General features: G+C 50.1%; 5 protein-coding genes across 5 annotated transcripts; 3 read left to right on the top strand and 2 right to left on the bottom strand.

The window, feature by feature from the left end:
* Positions 1–2,172: 2,172 nt before the first annotated feature.
* On the bottom strand, positions 2,173–3,168 carry ATNIH1004_002675 (TFIIIC subunit 6 family protein; the record flags this gene model as incomplete). Its single annotated transcript, XM_033567361.1, has 2 exons — positions 2,173–2,979; positions 3,052–3,168. The coding sequence occupies 2 exons, from the start codon at positions 3,166–3,168 to the stop codon at positions 2,173–2,175; spliced, it is 924 nt and encodes a 307-aa protein (XP_033429356.1).
* Positions 3,169–4,181: 1,013 nt separating this feature from the next.
* On the top strand, positions 4,182–5,806 carry VPS62 (uncharacterized protein; the record flags this gene model as incomplete). Its single annotated transcript, XM_033567360.1, has 2 exons — positions 4,182–5,294; positions 5,357–5,806. 2 exons carry the CDS (start codon positions 4,182–4,184, stop codon positions 5,804–5,806), a joined length of 1,563 nt encoding a protein of 520 aa, XP_033429355.1.
* A 1,370-nt stretch (positions 5,807–7,176) lies between these two features.
* jhd1 ([Histone H3]-lysine-36 demethylase) lies at positions 7,177–11,483 on the bottom strand (the record flags this gene model as incomplete). Its single annotated transcript, XM_033567359.1, has 2 exons — positions 7,177–8,106; positions 8,160–11,483. The coding sequence occupies 2 exons, from the start codon at positions 11,481–11,483 to the stop codon at positions 7,177–7,179; spliced, it is 4,254 nt and encodes a 1,417-aa protein (XP_033429354.1).
* A 1,049-nt stretch (positions 11,484–12,532) lies between these two features.
* Positions 12,533–13,272, top strand: ATNIH1004_002672 (putative pre-mRNA branch site protein p14; the record flags this gene model as incomplete). Its single annotated transcript, XM_033567358.1, has 5 exons — positions 12,533–12,564; positions 12,693–12,716; positions 12,837–12,893; positions 12,962–13,089; positions 13,172–13,272. The coding sequence occupies 5 exons, from the start codon at positions 12,533–12,535 to the stop codon at positions 13,270–13,272; spliced, it is 342 nt and encodes a 113-aa protein (XP_033429353.1).
* A 1,108-nt stretch (positions 13,273–14,380) lies between these two features.
* Positions 14,381–14,867, top strand: SNU13 (RNA binding protein snu13; the record flags this gene model as incomplete). Its single annotated transcript, XM_033567357.1, has 3 exons — positions 14,381–14,402; positions 14,459–14,542; positions 14,605–14,867. 3 exons carry the CDS (start codon positions 14,381–14,383, stop codon positions 14,865–14,867), a joined length of 369 nt encoding a protein of 122 aa, XP_033429352.1.
* Positions 14,868–14,955: the final 88 nt, after the last annotated feature.

The following is a 14,955-nucleotide window of genomic DNA, read 5'->3' as shown; positions in this document are numbered from 1 at the left end:
CCGAAATAAATACCTTAGTTATCCATAGTTAACTAGTTAATCCCAGACGCCCATCTTTCATAATTATCACCGGTCGTCCTACCCCCTTCTTCCATCCTTCCCCGGACCTTGTTGTTCCCCAGTTCCCGCTCTTCCGTTCCGTCGTCGTGGCAAGCTTGTAGTATGTACACTAATGAACCCACCATTGATTGTTTTATGTTGCTACCTACCCTTACCCGGTTGCAGGGTAGGCCGGGTGAGGCGGTCATGAAAGGGTGGGATTTGGTCTCTTCTTGGGAGACAATTGGTGCTTCAGACACAGACAAGTGGATTACTTCGCATTGTCAGCTTACTGAAGTCCAAAAAGGGGCGACAGAGTATCATTCACACTCCGTGATCTATCTCGTTCGTTGTGTCTAGTGGTTTTAAATAAGTGCCTTTGATTTTTGTCCCCCAATTTTTTTTTTTTTGTAATTCTTCCTCGTCTGATTGACAGAAATGATAATTAAAAAAATACACCCCGATTCCTAGAAATCTCTCTTAAACTAGATTAGATATACCTGTCATTTCCCGGGACAAGAAGGTGCATCGTAACATCCTCTTTGTCTTCTGATCCTCTTCAGACGAACGTCACTCTTCACCGTACTTTTATCCCTATCTGCCCCCCCCCCCCAGCCAAGCTCACCTGGTACCTACATATCCTCCCTACCGTAGTCGTCTTCTTCTCGACTCTTCTCTGCCGGCCTCTTAATAAACAGGCTTTCCTGCCCTTCGAACTTTGTGACGTGGTTCTTCCTGCCTATTCTTAGTCACCAGCTAAACGCGAGTATTGATTGGAAATCTGTTTGTAAATTGTCGGCCATTACATCACTGGATATTTAGTCCTGTTAGGACTCGTTTAACCGAGGTGAGTTTTATGCATTTGTTTATCTATTTAATTATCTCCGTCCACTCTTCTGAGAACCATGTCTTTGCAAAAGTGAATTGCATCACATGCGATTGGATCATATTCTTCGTCGGGAACTTCCTGAGCTTCTCTTTATATCAGTTCCACAAGCATCGGACTGACAAAACCTTCAGGCCAGAGATCTGTTTTCTATTCAAAATAGAACCAGTCCCCCTTTCCGGTCGTCTTCACCATCCTCATTCCTGCTAGTTACAAATAAAACACACTTCCACTTTTAATTCTTGGCTTGACGACCCTACATAATCTTAATTCTACTCTTCGCGGTTGAAATCGATCCAAATGGCTTCCCCAGTTGCCTCGCATCCCAGTGGTCGTCCGGCTCTTCTCACTCAAGATATCTCCCGCGCCATTCTAGCCTCAACACCCGTCCCAAAATCTGTCGATATGTGCTCTCATTCCCATCCCGGTCTGGGTTATCCTCCTCCGCCACCGCCGCCGTCACCCGTGGAGTCTAGGAGTCCCCGTTCATTTTGGGGATCCATGGATGGGAAAATAGCTTAATGATGTTGAATTCATTGATTTTTTTTAATGTCCTTTCTATACCGGGAGTTGGAGCTATTTTTGCTTCTTTTTTTCTTCTTTTTTCTCTTAGACCTCTTTTTATTGTGATCGGGCCTCATTCATGTGTAATCTTGATTTTCCTCGACTAGTCGAGTGGTTTTCTGAGCGAGTACTTCCTGTCTCTTATCCTTTTCAGGATCCGTGGTTCATCGGTTATGGGGTGGGAAAAGCAAGTTTTTTTCATTTTTATCTTTACAGTGTTTAATTTTCTCTCATGTATCTGGGTCCGAGTATCTTAACAGGACAAGACAAGAGAAACCCAATGTATAGCAATAATGTACGTAGAATTAATTGTGCCTGTTGGGTGATGCATAGTGGGAATAATGACACTCGTAAGGTAGATCCTCCATTGCGGTCCTAGAACTATACAGGTTGGTCCAGCTTATCAACTAGAATGTAAATGTTGTTTGCTAAGCATTCAAGGAAAACCGATTCATCCTAGTGGAGTGTGAGTTCAAGCGGAAAGGTTCTGGAAGCTGTTGACTCCAAGCCAGATCTGCGATGAGGTGTTGATTACAGGAGCTTGTTTTCTTCCTCGGCCGGAACCGGATCTTGTCACGTGAGGTATATGGCCTAGACTACATATCCATCAGCACCCCTGGCAATAGTGAGTGTGGCCCAAAGAATCTCTCAGTTGGAAAAAGTGAACTCCCACGGAAGCTCGTTCAGCGATCTTGAGATGCCTTTTCCGAGGGGCCCGTCTCCTGATTTCTAATTTGGACATACAACTTCTCCAACTCCGCCATGGCTGTGGGATTGCCCTGAATGGCCGCATTATTAAGCCGCTGAATCTCCGCCAGCTGCTCGTCTGTCCGCGCCCAACCGCGTAGCCGATCCTCCAGATTCTGGGATCGTTTTAAACTGAAGGAACCGCGTACAGTATCTATCTCGCCCTTGGCCTGCTTGACACTCTTGAGTTGGTCTATAAAGCGAGCGTGACTCGTCAGGGGCACCGATCTACGGTTCATTCCAGTAGCCGGATCCGATCCTTGCACCGCGGGGTCGGAATATAGGGGGTCCTGAGCTGGTCCCACCAGGCTGGTACTGGAAATTAGATTTGCTTTGCGACCTAGAATCTTAACGCTGTTGGCGGCAATGAGTTCAAAGTCTTTCCTTCGCATCAAGGGAGAGGTCTGAGCTACGGAATCCGGCTCGGGGTCGAGCTCTGGTTGGGAGAAGACTAGTTCCGTGCCGATCTGGTCAGCCCAGGAACAACTGTAGATTTGGTTCCGATATGAAACGATCGGATTACGGGTGTGAAGACCTAGGATCTGCACCCGCTCCGCGAGACTGTTGCCAAATTCGGTGCTGGCCAGGGTAGGCTCCGTCTCGTCGTCTCGAGGCGTATTGCCCGATAAAGCCTCGGGGGGAGTGGTGGCAGATGAGATGGTAGTTTGCGGAGGATCGGGACGTCGTCTCGGAGGTCGATTTGGGCCATGATGGGAAGTGAGATCGAGGTTCAGATAGAATGACTGTGAGGAATGGAGACCACCTCCATCAGCTAGGAGGAAGGAGAATCATAAAGGGTAACCAACGTAACGTACCTCCGTTTCGTGGTCGTGATACTCATATTCATAATCAGAATGATCCTCATCCAGATATGCAGGATCCGACAGCATGGCCGGATCCAGGACCAAGATTGGGTCGGAATGAGACTGCATGATATTCTTGGTATAGGTAAGTACCTGAGGAAAGGAAGGTTGCCGGAATTAGAATTAGCGTCATGCGGAAGATCGGCCTTAGTGCCTGAATCCCGTGACGAACCTCAAAAGGGAAAGAAAGAAAGAAAGAAAACAAACGGACTACGGAGTACTCTATCCATTCACTTCTCTTATCACAGGTAGAGACCTACAACTGTGGAGTGGAATGACCTCATCACTCCCATCCACAAGTAAGTCAGCTCCTGCGTCTACAGTCATCCATTATCCATTCCCCTCTTCCCCCCACCTTCATTCACGGGCCCGATTCCAATCCGTCCATTCCGTCCTCCTTCATGACCGACGATCCGGCAGGGCGCGGAAGCCAGCTAGCCAGCTATTCTATGTATGCTAAGCTACTCTAGCTAAGCTGATCGCAGCCCTGTGGACTGTAGACGGCGCATCCGTCATTTTCCATCCCATTCTCCCCATATTATCTAATCAAATCCCCTTCCGTCACTCCCGGTCACTCTTTCTCACTGGACAATTCATGCTGTCTTTACTGGACCTGGTAGGAGTCGGGTCAGTCATGTTGCTGTTCCTGACTGACCATCAATGCCTTGGTGCGCGCTTCCCTTCCTTTAATAGTGCAGCCTGCTCCTCCTTCTCTGTCGGGCCTGGCTGCAGCTTCTTTCTCTCTCTTGTTGCTTTTTCTTCGCCTCTTTTGACGCCCACGGTCCCTGAGTCCTCGCATGTCCGTCCATCTTCTCTCGTTTCTCTTTCACCCCTGCGCCCCAAGTAATCCTCCCTGACCGCCCCCTCCCCAATCTTCTCTCGGTCCAGTTGTAGCGCCGGTGCTGTCCCGATCGGGAAGTCTATCATCATCCCCACCACTGCTAGAGTGGCTGCTCCCACCACTCTTTTCACTGCCGCTACTGTTGCTGCTGCTGCCCAATCTAGCGAGGTTGGGCCTGCCGTTCTCTCGGCCCTTCTCTCCTACTCGCGACGTTGCGGCGCTGCCCGATTTCTGGCAACAGATGGTGCGAAAGACTACCACTGCCATTGTCATCCTCTCCTCCCTGATCACGTATGTTTCACTCAATAGTTTGCTTCGGGCCGTGAAACCGTCAGCCTTCATATGGTACGATGAAGACAGAGACGAATCGCGCTGGATCTCAACGTCGAGTTCGTGGTTTGACCGGAAAGCCTGCCGCTGGTTAGGGCTCTGCGGGTCCGCACACTTCCGTTTGGTCCGCCCCCGCTTCGGCTTGCGCAAACCCTCCCCGGGTTCCCCGACATCTGGAGGGGATGAAGAATCCACTCCCTGGCGCTCCTTCTGGTCCAACGGGGAGGGTCAACCATCGGATGAAGCGGACCGATCTCGCAGGGAGATCCCTGACTATGTCTTCCAATATGCACCTCTGGTCCACCTCTTCTCTGGCGAGCAATTTTGGCCGTGCGATATTGCCGAGCATCTCTACCATATCACCCCAATGCTGAACTACACCCCTGTCAAGTCGCGATGGGACCACCCTACGTTGCGGGATCTTGACCAGCTAAACCAATGGCAGAACGGGCGCCACGTCTTTCTGACCAGCAATGATAATGTCGAAGTTAGTCCGCCGTGGATGGAGGGGAAGACGAATATCCCTAGCCCTCCAGAGCATGATCTGGGTCCATCGTGGGCAGACTGGGATGGTCGCGTGGACGGCGAAATCCCGGGAGATTCCCCGGCAGAACGAGCCAAATGGTATGATACGGACCTGTCCCCAGAGGATGAGTCAACCCCGGAGGACCTGGGATACTTCAAACCGAAGGATCCTCTGGCAGATGCAGGGATCCGAGATGAACTGCGAAGGCGATTTGGTGGGCAGGCGGTCCCCGTGGGGGTGACTGGAGGTCGCAGCGATGCGCCAGCCATTCTACTCGTCGTGGATAAAGGAAACGGTATTGTCGACGCCTTCTGGTTTTATTTTTACAGCTTCAATCTGGGAAATGCGGTGCTGAATATGCGCTTTGGAAACCATATCGGTGATTGGGAACATTGTCTCGTGCGCTTCCACAATGGCGAACCTAAGGCGCTCTTTTTCAGTGCTCATTCCGCGGGAGAAGCGTACAGCTATGAAGCGGTCGAAAAGATCGGGCAACGGGTAAGTCGAGGAGGACTGGAATGCAAAATTCAATGGCAATCACGCTGACTCTTGCTCGCTAGCCGGTTATCTATTCAGCTGCAGGTACTCATGCCATGTATGCCACTCGCGGGACCCATTCTTATGTCCTCCCATGGGGTCTCCTCCATGACCAGACGGACCGCGGCCCACTCTGGGATCCCCTTCTGAATTCCCATACATATACATATGACTATGAGAATGATACTCTGCGTGCGTCCACTGCCAGTCCCGATGCCCCCATGGAGTGGTTTTACTTCAACGGTCATTGGGGTGACAAATTTTACCATCTAGGCGACCATCGACAATACCGCTTTGCGGGTCAGTATCATTATGTCAATGGGCCACTGGGGCCTCGCTTTAAGCATCTTAATCGCCGCAAGATCTGCCAGGGCGCCGATGAAGCTCCGTGTGTGATTAAGAACTTCATTGAGGGAAACAAACGGGCCAGGCGCTGGAAAAGCTCCGGACCCGGCGAAGGGAGCCATGTCTGAGCTGTCTACCTTTTGTTCTAAAGGGGGCCTTTTTATTTTTATTTTTACTTTTTTTATTTTTTCCGGTTGCTATTATATCGTATCAAATAGGATATACCCCGTGAGTTTTGTGTTTATTGATTTGCCGCATAGATCCCCAGCTCGATACCCGAGGATGGGCACAACGAACTGCGATGGATTATGAGATTTATGATTATTCCTATATATGTTAGGTGGAAGCTATCACAAGTGGAGTTATGGTTGTGTTTGTTTCCTATTATCATTAGCATAGAGTGCACACTGGCTGCTGAGGTTTTCGAAATGAAATAGATCACTACCTACTCTTGCATAACCACACGTCCTAACTAGTAGTTACAATAATCCAACGCTACATTGCGAAGGCGATGAAGTATTGTTCAGTAAATATGTTGCAACCACCCAGAGAAGTAAACAGGCTAAAATGAAAAAATTTATATACCCCGGGCACAGAGAGAAATACAGACAGAACCTCTCCCATCATACCATTCAATATACCCATCTCAACTCTGGATGGAATTTGCACACAGGGAAGGATAATGAGAAATTTACACAGATATCATTGCGAAACGCAACCCCCGGCAGGAAATCCCGGTCCAGGCAGACGAAGGGACTCATCAGCAATCAGGTGGGATAATATATGGCACTTAACTCGACTCTGAGCAACAGAGGGGGCAAAAAAGAAAAAAAAGGAAAAAGAAAAAAGTAAAGGGGAAATAAAATAAGATCAAGAGATTAAGCACATACATAACGCTGTTGGAACTCCATTGAACTTGAACCCGAGCGCTAGCAAAGAAACCCAAGGACTTAGCAAGAGATTCCCATATACCGACAGGAAAACCAAAATGTTGCATGAAACAAAGGGCACAAAAAAAGAAGAAAAAAAGAGGGAATTCCCAACATACACTCAAACGCCACATGAAAACAGACAATCGACAGTGAGGCTTGAAACCATGTCCCAGCAGTCGAAAAAAGAATTGATTGGAAAAAGCCACACAGGACGGAAACTGATGCATAAAAAAAGTCCTAGTCGAACGAAAACCAGCCCGATAACAATAAAAATATAAATATAAAACACGCCCATTCTGTCCACGCAAAAATGACGGAAAAAGAGCTCAAACCCAGAGCCCCAGACACTCCCTTCCATTTCAAACTCCGCTTCCCAAACGTGGAACAAGAAGAAAAGAAAAGAAACGAAGGAGAAAGACGGCCCACTTGAGTGGGATCCTCAAGTCCCGTATAAGACTCGTTGGTCACCCGATTAACAACAATCTAGAAAAGAAAGGAAAAAAGAAAGTCATAACCCATGATATAGAGCGTTTTGATAATGATCGGATCAGTTCGACTCGTCCGCCCTACACACGTGTTGACCGTTTTCGTAGCCCAAATTCCTGCTCCTGCAACTCACGAATGAGACGCAGACTCTCGGCATCCGGCTCTTCATCAGCAGCATTCGCCCGTTCTCGCTTTGTGCTTTTACCCGCCTGTTCGGAAGATGCAACTGTGCGATCCAGCTTCTTTTCCGCTGGCGACATGTTCTTCTTGGCGTGTGACGATGAGGGGCGTGATGAGGATTTCTTTGAGCCTGATGATGGACCAGGTGTGGTCTTACGCGTGCCGGTACTCGAAGCTCCGAAGGACGAACGTCGTGCCGCTGGGGTGTGTGTTGACGATTTGGTACCCTTTGCAACATGAACTTCAGGTGCATATCGGTCAACGTGGCGAGGTTGGCGGGAGGAATGACGCGAACTGGATGTAGGAGTGTGCAAAACTCCTGGATGTTCTCCCTCCCCATCCGCATGTTCATGAGCTACGTCGGTTTCGTCTGCCAGGGAAGTCGGAGGTGACACAAGCGTAGCAGCCGGTTTAGATGACATGGAATCGGGATGGATCTCTGTAATGACCGTATCTGCCTGGTATGTGGGTGGCGACGCATACGAAGTATGTCCAACTGGTGCTTCCTTCTCCGCCGATACCATACCCTGTTGTAGGGATATTGTGTTGGCATCAGCGAACTCAACTAGTGGGATATTATCTACCACCGCCTGATGCATTTGCACCGGCGGCTGGAATGTTCGACCATCTGCAGATTCACCTTCTCTGCTGAGACGCACCGGTCGCGCCACAGGAGATGTGCTCTCTTGCTTAGGTCTCTTATTCGCTGTCGAAACAAGACTCTCCTCATTGGGTCGTGGTCTTTTAGCAGACGCTGCGGCCCGTGGTTTTGACCGTTCCTGTGCTTTCACGGGATCTATCCTACCATACTCATCATGGATACACCGGCGCTGTAACAAACTCATTAACTGGGCTGTATAAGCAAGATTAGAGGCACACGTACCTTGCTCTTTCGACAGTCATCACAGGCCTTGCTACGTCCCTTCTTCCCCTGGCCTGACCCCTCAGGACTGATGTCGCTCAGCCTGTGTGGAACTGAATGTGGTGTTCCCAAGGCCGCAGAGCTGTACTTCCCAGCGGCTTCAAACCCATCGTGATTCCTGCCATGATTGTCTTGAAGACCGGCTTCAGACGCAATCGCCGCCAGGGAGTTCAGAGCAGATGCAGCATCATGAGCTAAAGAGGATTGACTCGGCGAGCCAAAAGCTCCAATCGGCATTTGCTTTACCGACATCGTGTCAACCTGCTCATCCTTATGGTGGCAGCGTATTCTTCGTTTTCGACAAGCATCACAGGCAACTCGCTTAGGACCCAAACCAGAGCCTCTGGGGACATTTCGGGGCTTGGAGGCAGTCTCCTCCTTGACAGCGCTGCCTGAGGGGAAGTGGGATGGAACAGAAACACTGCTGTTGGATGATGAAGAGCCGTTGTAGCCGAAGAATCCAGTTTCGAGCTCGCGAGCTTGCTCTGGAAGCCGCTGCACTGCTTGTCTTTCAGTGTACGTGCGCTGACCGTCCATGTTACGCTCTGAACGACGACTGGGCCGCCCAGCGGGTTTCTTCTCCGCGAGGCTGAGTTTTGCATTGCTCTCGATTACGCCTGGGCGTGTCCATTGCGCCGCTTTTTCATTCCCGCGCTTCCACGCAACCCAGAGCCCGAATTTCTTAACCGTCTCCACTGGATCCCCTGCCCCTTTTGGTATGGAGCGTTTGATTGCATTCCTGGCATCCGCCGTCACGCCTTCGACAACGTAGGAGCCAGCAATCAGGGCAGTTCGCAGGAGATACTTCGCTAGGTCTAGTAGGCCTTCTAACTCTGCCTGTGAATAGAAGCGGGAGTTATGATAAGGGGACCCAGGTGGCGCCGTATTTTCCCGTTCGCCGAACTCATAATAGATAGGATACTCCCTATGGAAGCGGTAGTTCTCGTCTTGGACGAATGCATTTAGAACACTGTGAGGTATCGGATCATCTTCCAGGTACTTCAATGCGGTATACCATTGGATCTTTTGAAAGAATGGATACCTGAACTTCCTTGGGACTTTCGTATCCTTTTCGATGTTTGCAACTTTAATCTGCATCCCATAATTCAACCTCGTCAAGAAATTACCGCCAATAACCAGACTGTCCTCTGGAGTCCATACAGCATGTATCCATCCAGATGGGATCAACATGGTGTCACCTTCGGAAAGATCAACGCGGTAGCACTCTTTCGTTTGGTCCCCAAGAAAGGTTGAGTCCTGAGCAGGTGAATTACACCATTCTTCATACTTCTTCAGATGTTTGTCCTTGGGCGGGATGAAAAAGAAGGTCTTTTTGCCTTTTAGGATATGATAGTAAACAGATGATCCGCCGAAGTCGATATGGAAATCTGTATAGCAGTTGGCAACGGACATGAGGCAGTAAAACTGGACCTTCGGATAATCGCCAGCAGCCTTCAGATCATCTGGCCACACAGAATCCTGCAAATCAAGGTCGCGAACTATTTTCGGTCGGCGAATCAATCGGCCCAGTTTACTCTGCGACACCTCCAGACTGATAACATTCCGGACAACCTTGGACCCAGTGCTTTCGTAATAATCAGCCCATTTTTGCATAGTCCACCTTCTATCTTCCCCTTGTTGGGATTTGACATCGATTACCTCCACTCGTTCATCCGGACCGTAAAGGTCTGCCACTGTCCTGACTGTGAGGCCCTGGGGGACCACCATGTCCAACTGGTCCTGACCACAGTCGATTACTCGCTCAACGTTCTGATATTCCTCAGGGGCGTGCTCCAACAACTCGTCAAACATTTCCCGAGTGGAAGCTTCCTGGACGAGGGCATCAAAATCGGACTCGGCAGTAGAAACTGGGGCATGGGAGTTCATATGGGCGGGGATCACAATGGGTTCTGTCATGCCGCTGCCGCGTTCGAAATATTCGGCCGTAACCAGCTCCGGACGCATTCGAGGGAAGCTTTCTGGGAGAAAACGAATCTTGCCTTGTCGAATAGGTTCAAGATAGTGATGTTCCACGGAATCCGAAGCAGTCTTCACAAGTCCCTGGTTGAGTCCCGCATAATCGATGGCAGTGCGGGCACGAGAGGACTTGCGCACAAACGTCGTCTGTCCATGCACTGGACGACACTCACGGCAGATAAACTTGTCGACGGTTCGGATTTCACGATCGCTTTTGAATCCCGCACAAACAATGTGAAACCACCGCTTGCAACCATCACAGCTGATCCAAGTAACATCGCCGTATTCGCCTGTATCAATTGGGATTCGAACGAGATTGCAAGCGGCACAGCTTGCCTGGTTTGATCCCTCGGATTCGGTGTCGTCCTCTGCCTTGGAAGAGAGGCCTCTTGGTAATTCAACATTCATAGGTCCCACCAAGCCAGAACCTTGTGTGCCAAAGAGTGAATCGCCCACTACCTCCTTAGTCGTTGAAATCCAGCTATCCTCCCTATCATGACCTTCCTGCAATATGGGTGGAAGTGTGGAAGAGCTTGTGTTTGGTCGTACACTATGGCTGATCGGTCGAGAAACTACAGCGGAACCGTCAGATTGAGACCTCATGCGAGACGGCGGGAAGTTGCCGGATGCCGAAATGCTGTATGCAGAATTTTCACCCGATTCCATATATGCCGCACCTAGCCCGACTTTGGGATTGCTTCTCGTGTCACTCCCGTATTGATGATACGACTCGTCTATGCTGACTCGCTTCGAGGGTTGGAAGGTAGGGTGGAAATTGGAAGGCCTTGCAAAGTTCAGTAAAAGCTCCGCATCCGTCTTCATGCTGTCAAATGCCGACGAGGGATTTGCATCTGGTACCGAACCAGTTCGGTGTTGATAAAACGGGGAAGGATCTTTCTCCGACCGTGGGCGTTTAGCTGGTCGTTCGTCAAAATCCATAGACTCGGAGGGAAATAGTGGCATAGAAGGGGTGGAATTCTGAGAAGGAGGTCGATAGGCGACCGGGGCGAAAGTAGGGCTCGTCGCGAGAGCAATAGTCGCAAGGGTGTCGATGGTAGAGCTAGATCTGCCATGACCAGGGCGCTGATGCCCACCACTACCCACCCGAGTATATCCACCATTGTTCGGGTGGATCGGGTCGCGATCTGAGCCCACAACCTTCGAGGTGGCGCGGTCAACCCATGAGACACGGACATCGGCGGTCGTGCACGGTGAAATCGGTTCGACGGCGCGTCGCGGAGGGGAAGGAGTGCGATACCGCGGTGGTCGGGTAGCCGAATGATTCGAAAAGGACGTGGCGCTAATCATAGTGAAATTTCGGCGGACGACGCCAAAGACAAAAAAAAATAAAGAAGAAGAAGGAGGAGGAGGAGGAGAAGAAGAAGCAAAAGGAGAGAAAGGAACAAGCCTGCTTGCAGCAAAAGGGTGCAAAGCGGGGGAAATTGGACCACGCGGGCTAGAGAGAGGCCACCGCAGACAAGGAGAGAGTCATTCCTGGCAGAATGAACGGCGCACGATAAACAATGGGATAATCGACGAAGCGAGATGAGCGGAGAGACGATGGGAAGAGAAGAGGTTGACGGAGCAGCGTCGCACGGCGGAACGTTGGGAGGTTTGAGGGGGAGGAGAGTTGAGTCTGCCGGCCAGACTAGTCGAGAGCGGCGGGAAGACACAGCACCGAGGAACGCACCGCGGACGCGGGCAAGAGCTGGGAGGAGATACTGCACTAGAGTCCCCGTGTCCGAGGTGAATTCGAAGGTGGAAACGATTGGAACTAATGCGCCATAGGATTTGACGGATGCGATGGTGTTTCAAACTGGGATGAAGAAAAGAGAGGGGAGGATGCGGCGACGGAGAAGAAGAAGAGAGAGAGCGCGAGGGCGAAGGCTGAGCAGGCCGTGTGGGTGCCTCAGGCTGCCACAGAACTACTGCATCGTTTGCGGTCGGAAGAGAGGGTGATCGATCATCGGGAGACAGGTGGGATCGTCTATTGTTTGAGGGTTCCTTATTCTTTGGGATTCAGGTTCAGCAGCATGACCATCAAGGCTTTGTCCCCGCCAATTGCCACCATAGCGATTGATGTTTGTTGCTCTTGCTGTCTCAGTCTCTCTTTCTGCCGCTCTTCGACGAACCAACAAAGTGAGGCTCCGCCAGGCCCCTAAGCCCAATCGGGACAAGGCAGGCCCCCGTCCCGACCTCGTGCTCATCACGGATAATGGATATTGCTTCTCACTTCCTTCCCTTCTTCTAGGTCTTCTCTCCCTCCGAATTGAACAGTCCCAGCCCCGTTGGGTATCTGCTCGACATCCTTTTGCCTTTCAAATCCATTTCCTGGACCATAACTGTCCCACCTAAGAATGAGCCGAAAGCTCGCCCCCGAAGCCAATCGGTAAGTTCTTCCCTTATCGAATAAATCTGCCCCTCCCCATTCGACCCTGGTCTATCCCCGCCATCGACGTAGTTGACGTCGCCGGAATCATTCTTTTCACCTACATTACGGATGCTAATTGATATCAGGATTCTCTTTGTCAAGAACCTCAAGTACGTCCATTCCTTCTGGTCCGCTGGGTCACGCACACGACCCTCCGGGCTGGCGGGATCAAAGGATACATGTTGCGGTCGGTTAGGAGCCCGTAAGCTAACGAGAATGATTCGGTATAGCTACAACGTAACAGCAGAGCAACTTTTCGACCTTTTTGGCAAGTTTGGACCCATCCGGTAAGACGTCCTCGAGGTTACTTCGGATTCCCTTGTTCCCGCCTACCCGCTGACCATCCACTCGCTAGACAAATACGTCAAGGGATCGCGAACAACTCGAAGGGTACCGCATTTGTCGTATATGAAGACGTTCATGACGCCAAACAGGCATGCGATAAGCTCAATGGATTCAATTTCCAGAACAGATATCTCGTTGGTACGTGATTCCATCCAAGGCACTAGCCAGACCAGATGCACTGTCCATCAGGATGAAACTGACATGTTTTGGCTCATTGCAGTGCTATACCACCAGCCAGAAAAAATGCTTAGGTCGAAAGAGGATATGGCGGAAAGGCAAGAGAATTTGGAACGTCTCAAACAGCAACATGGTATAGAATGACGTTACGGTTCTTTTTGTCGCTTTCTCTGCGTCCCCTTTGCAGGCATCTGGCTGCGTTCTATTCTGGGTTGGTTGTGGGGTTTCTGGCGTTTTACTCCTATGGGTTTCGTGACTCTTCTTCATGGGTATGAGGGTGGCCGGCAGGTAGAATGATATCCTCTGGCTATTGTCCGGGGAAGCGATACAGAATGGGTTCTTTCATGGTGGGATCAGTGCTGTTTTACCAGTTCGTCACTACTATCAATATAATCACCTCGGCGCCGGCCACTGCTGGCTGTCGCGAAAGACCTAATCTAAGTATATGAGGCATATGTGTCTACCTACGGTCTTCAAACAACCGCGTTTTATGTATTTAAGGTGTTTTAAGTGGTGCGCTAGCGGCCAGTAGTTGGTGTAAAACTTCTCTAGGATCGACCAAACGCCTGGCGGACCACCGAGGTGATCCGATCTGTGAAGATCATGCAATGCTGCAGGAGTTAGTGTCTAAATGAGTGCTTCTCAGAAGACGATCCACGTAAGCTTATCCCAGTTAGTCCCAGCAATGCTGGACTTGGAGGCTTGGGCTGCAAGTTCAATAGTACCCACCCCTGAATCGCTAGTCGTCCTGGTCAGACGCCAATTATGTCACGATCAGGGATTTAGGACATTGCTGTGTCGCTATAGGGGCATACCTTCATGCTCCCAATTTAAGTACTCTGTGCTCAGTACGCTGCAAGGAACAAATATACGTAGCAGTCCTAAGATTACTAGAGAATCTATAATTATTTTAATAACACCCTAGGAGTCTAAGCCACCATTGACTTCGGCTTTGATATTCTTCTCCCTAACGTAGAAAGCATAATGAATGGTATTTGAAATGTGGGCAATATGAGTCTATTGATGCCAGATTTATAAGGCCTAAATAAGAGGCTATTCCCAAAGAGGCTAGCTATGGTCACGCCGCAGGCCCCACCACTCATTCTCTCGAGATTTTTTGCCGACTGACCGGGAGCATTTTCCTTTCTTCAAATCATACTATTCTGATCTGCAATACGGCAGTGATCCTTTGCGTGAGCCACTTTTTTTTCTCTCTCTCTATTACTCGCACCCTAATATCTTGTGCAACATCATGTCCGGAGAGCCCAATGCCGGTAAGCCAAAAAGGTCCTCAGTTCAAGCGTTATGGGATACTGACGTCTTTTTGTAGCCTGGCCTTTGGCCGATGAGAGCCTGACCCAGAATATTCTGGACCTCGTGCAGCAGGCCTCTCATTACCGTCAGTTGAAGAAGGGTGCGAACGAAGGCATGTATTTTTCTTGAAAATGACGAGTCCTCTTATTAACTTTTGTGTAGCCACCAAGACCCTCAATCGCGGTACTGCCGAGCTTATTATTCTTGCCGCCGACTGTAGCCCTCTGGCTATCCTCTTGCATTTGCCTCTTCTTGCTGAAGACAAGAACACCGCGTATGTTTTCGTGCCGAGCAAGTTGGCGTTGGGGCGCGCTGCCGGTGTTTCACGCGCTGTCGTTTCGGTCGCGATCACAACCAATGAGGCCAGTGATCTTATGGGACAGATCAGGACCATCAAGGACAAGGTTGAGAGACTTATGATCTAGGATGGGCTTTGGATACAGTGAAGGAGTGGTAGTGGATGATTATGGATATTGTCGATCCATAGCCTAGATGCTACAAAACTTTGGGCGC

This window comes from Aspergillus tanneri, assembly GCF_003426965.1.
Source record: "Aspergillus tanneri strain NIH1004 chromosome Unknown AapTan_1_pilon_pilon_pilon, whole genome shotgun sequence".
In the NCBI taxonomy this organism is placed as follows: domain Eukaryota; kingdom Fungi; phylum Ascomycota; class Eurotiomycetes; order Eurotiales; family Aspergillaceae; genus Aspergillus; species Aspergillus tanneri.
This window is presented reverse-complemented; position numbering and strand designations above follow the sequence as displayed.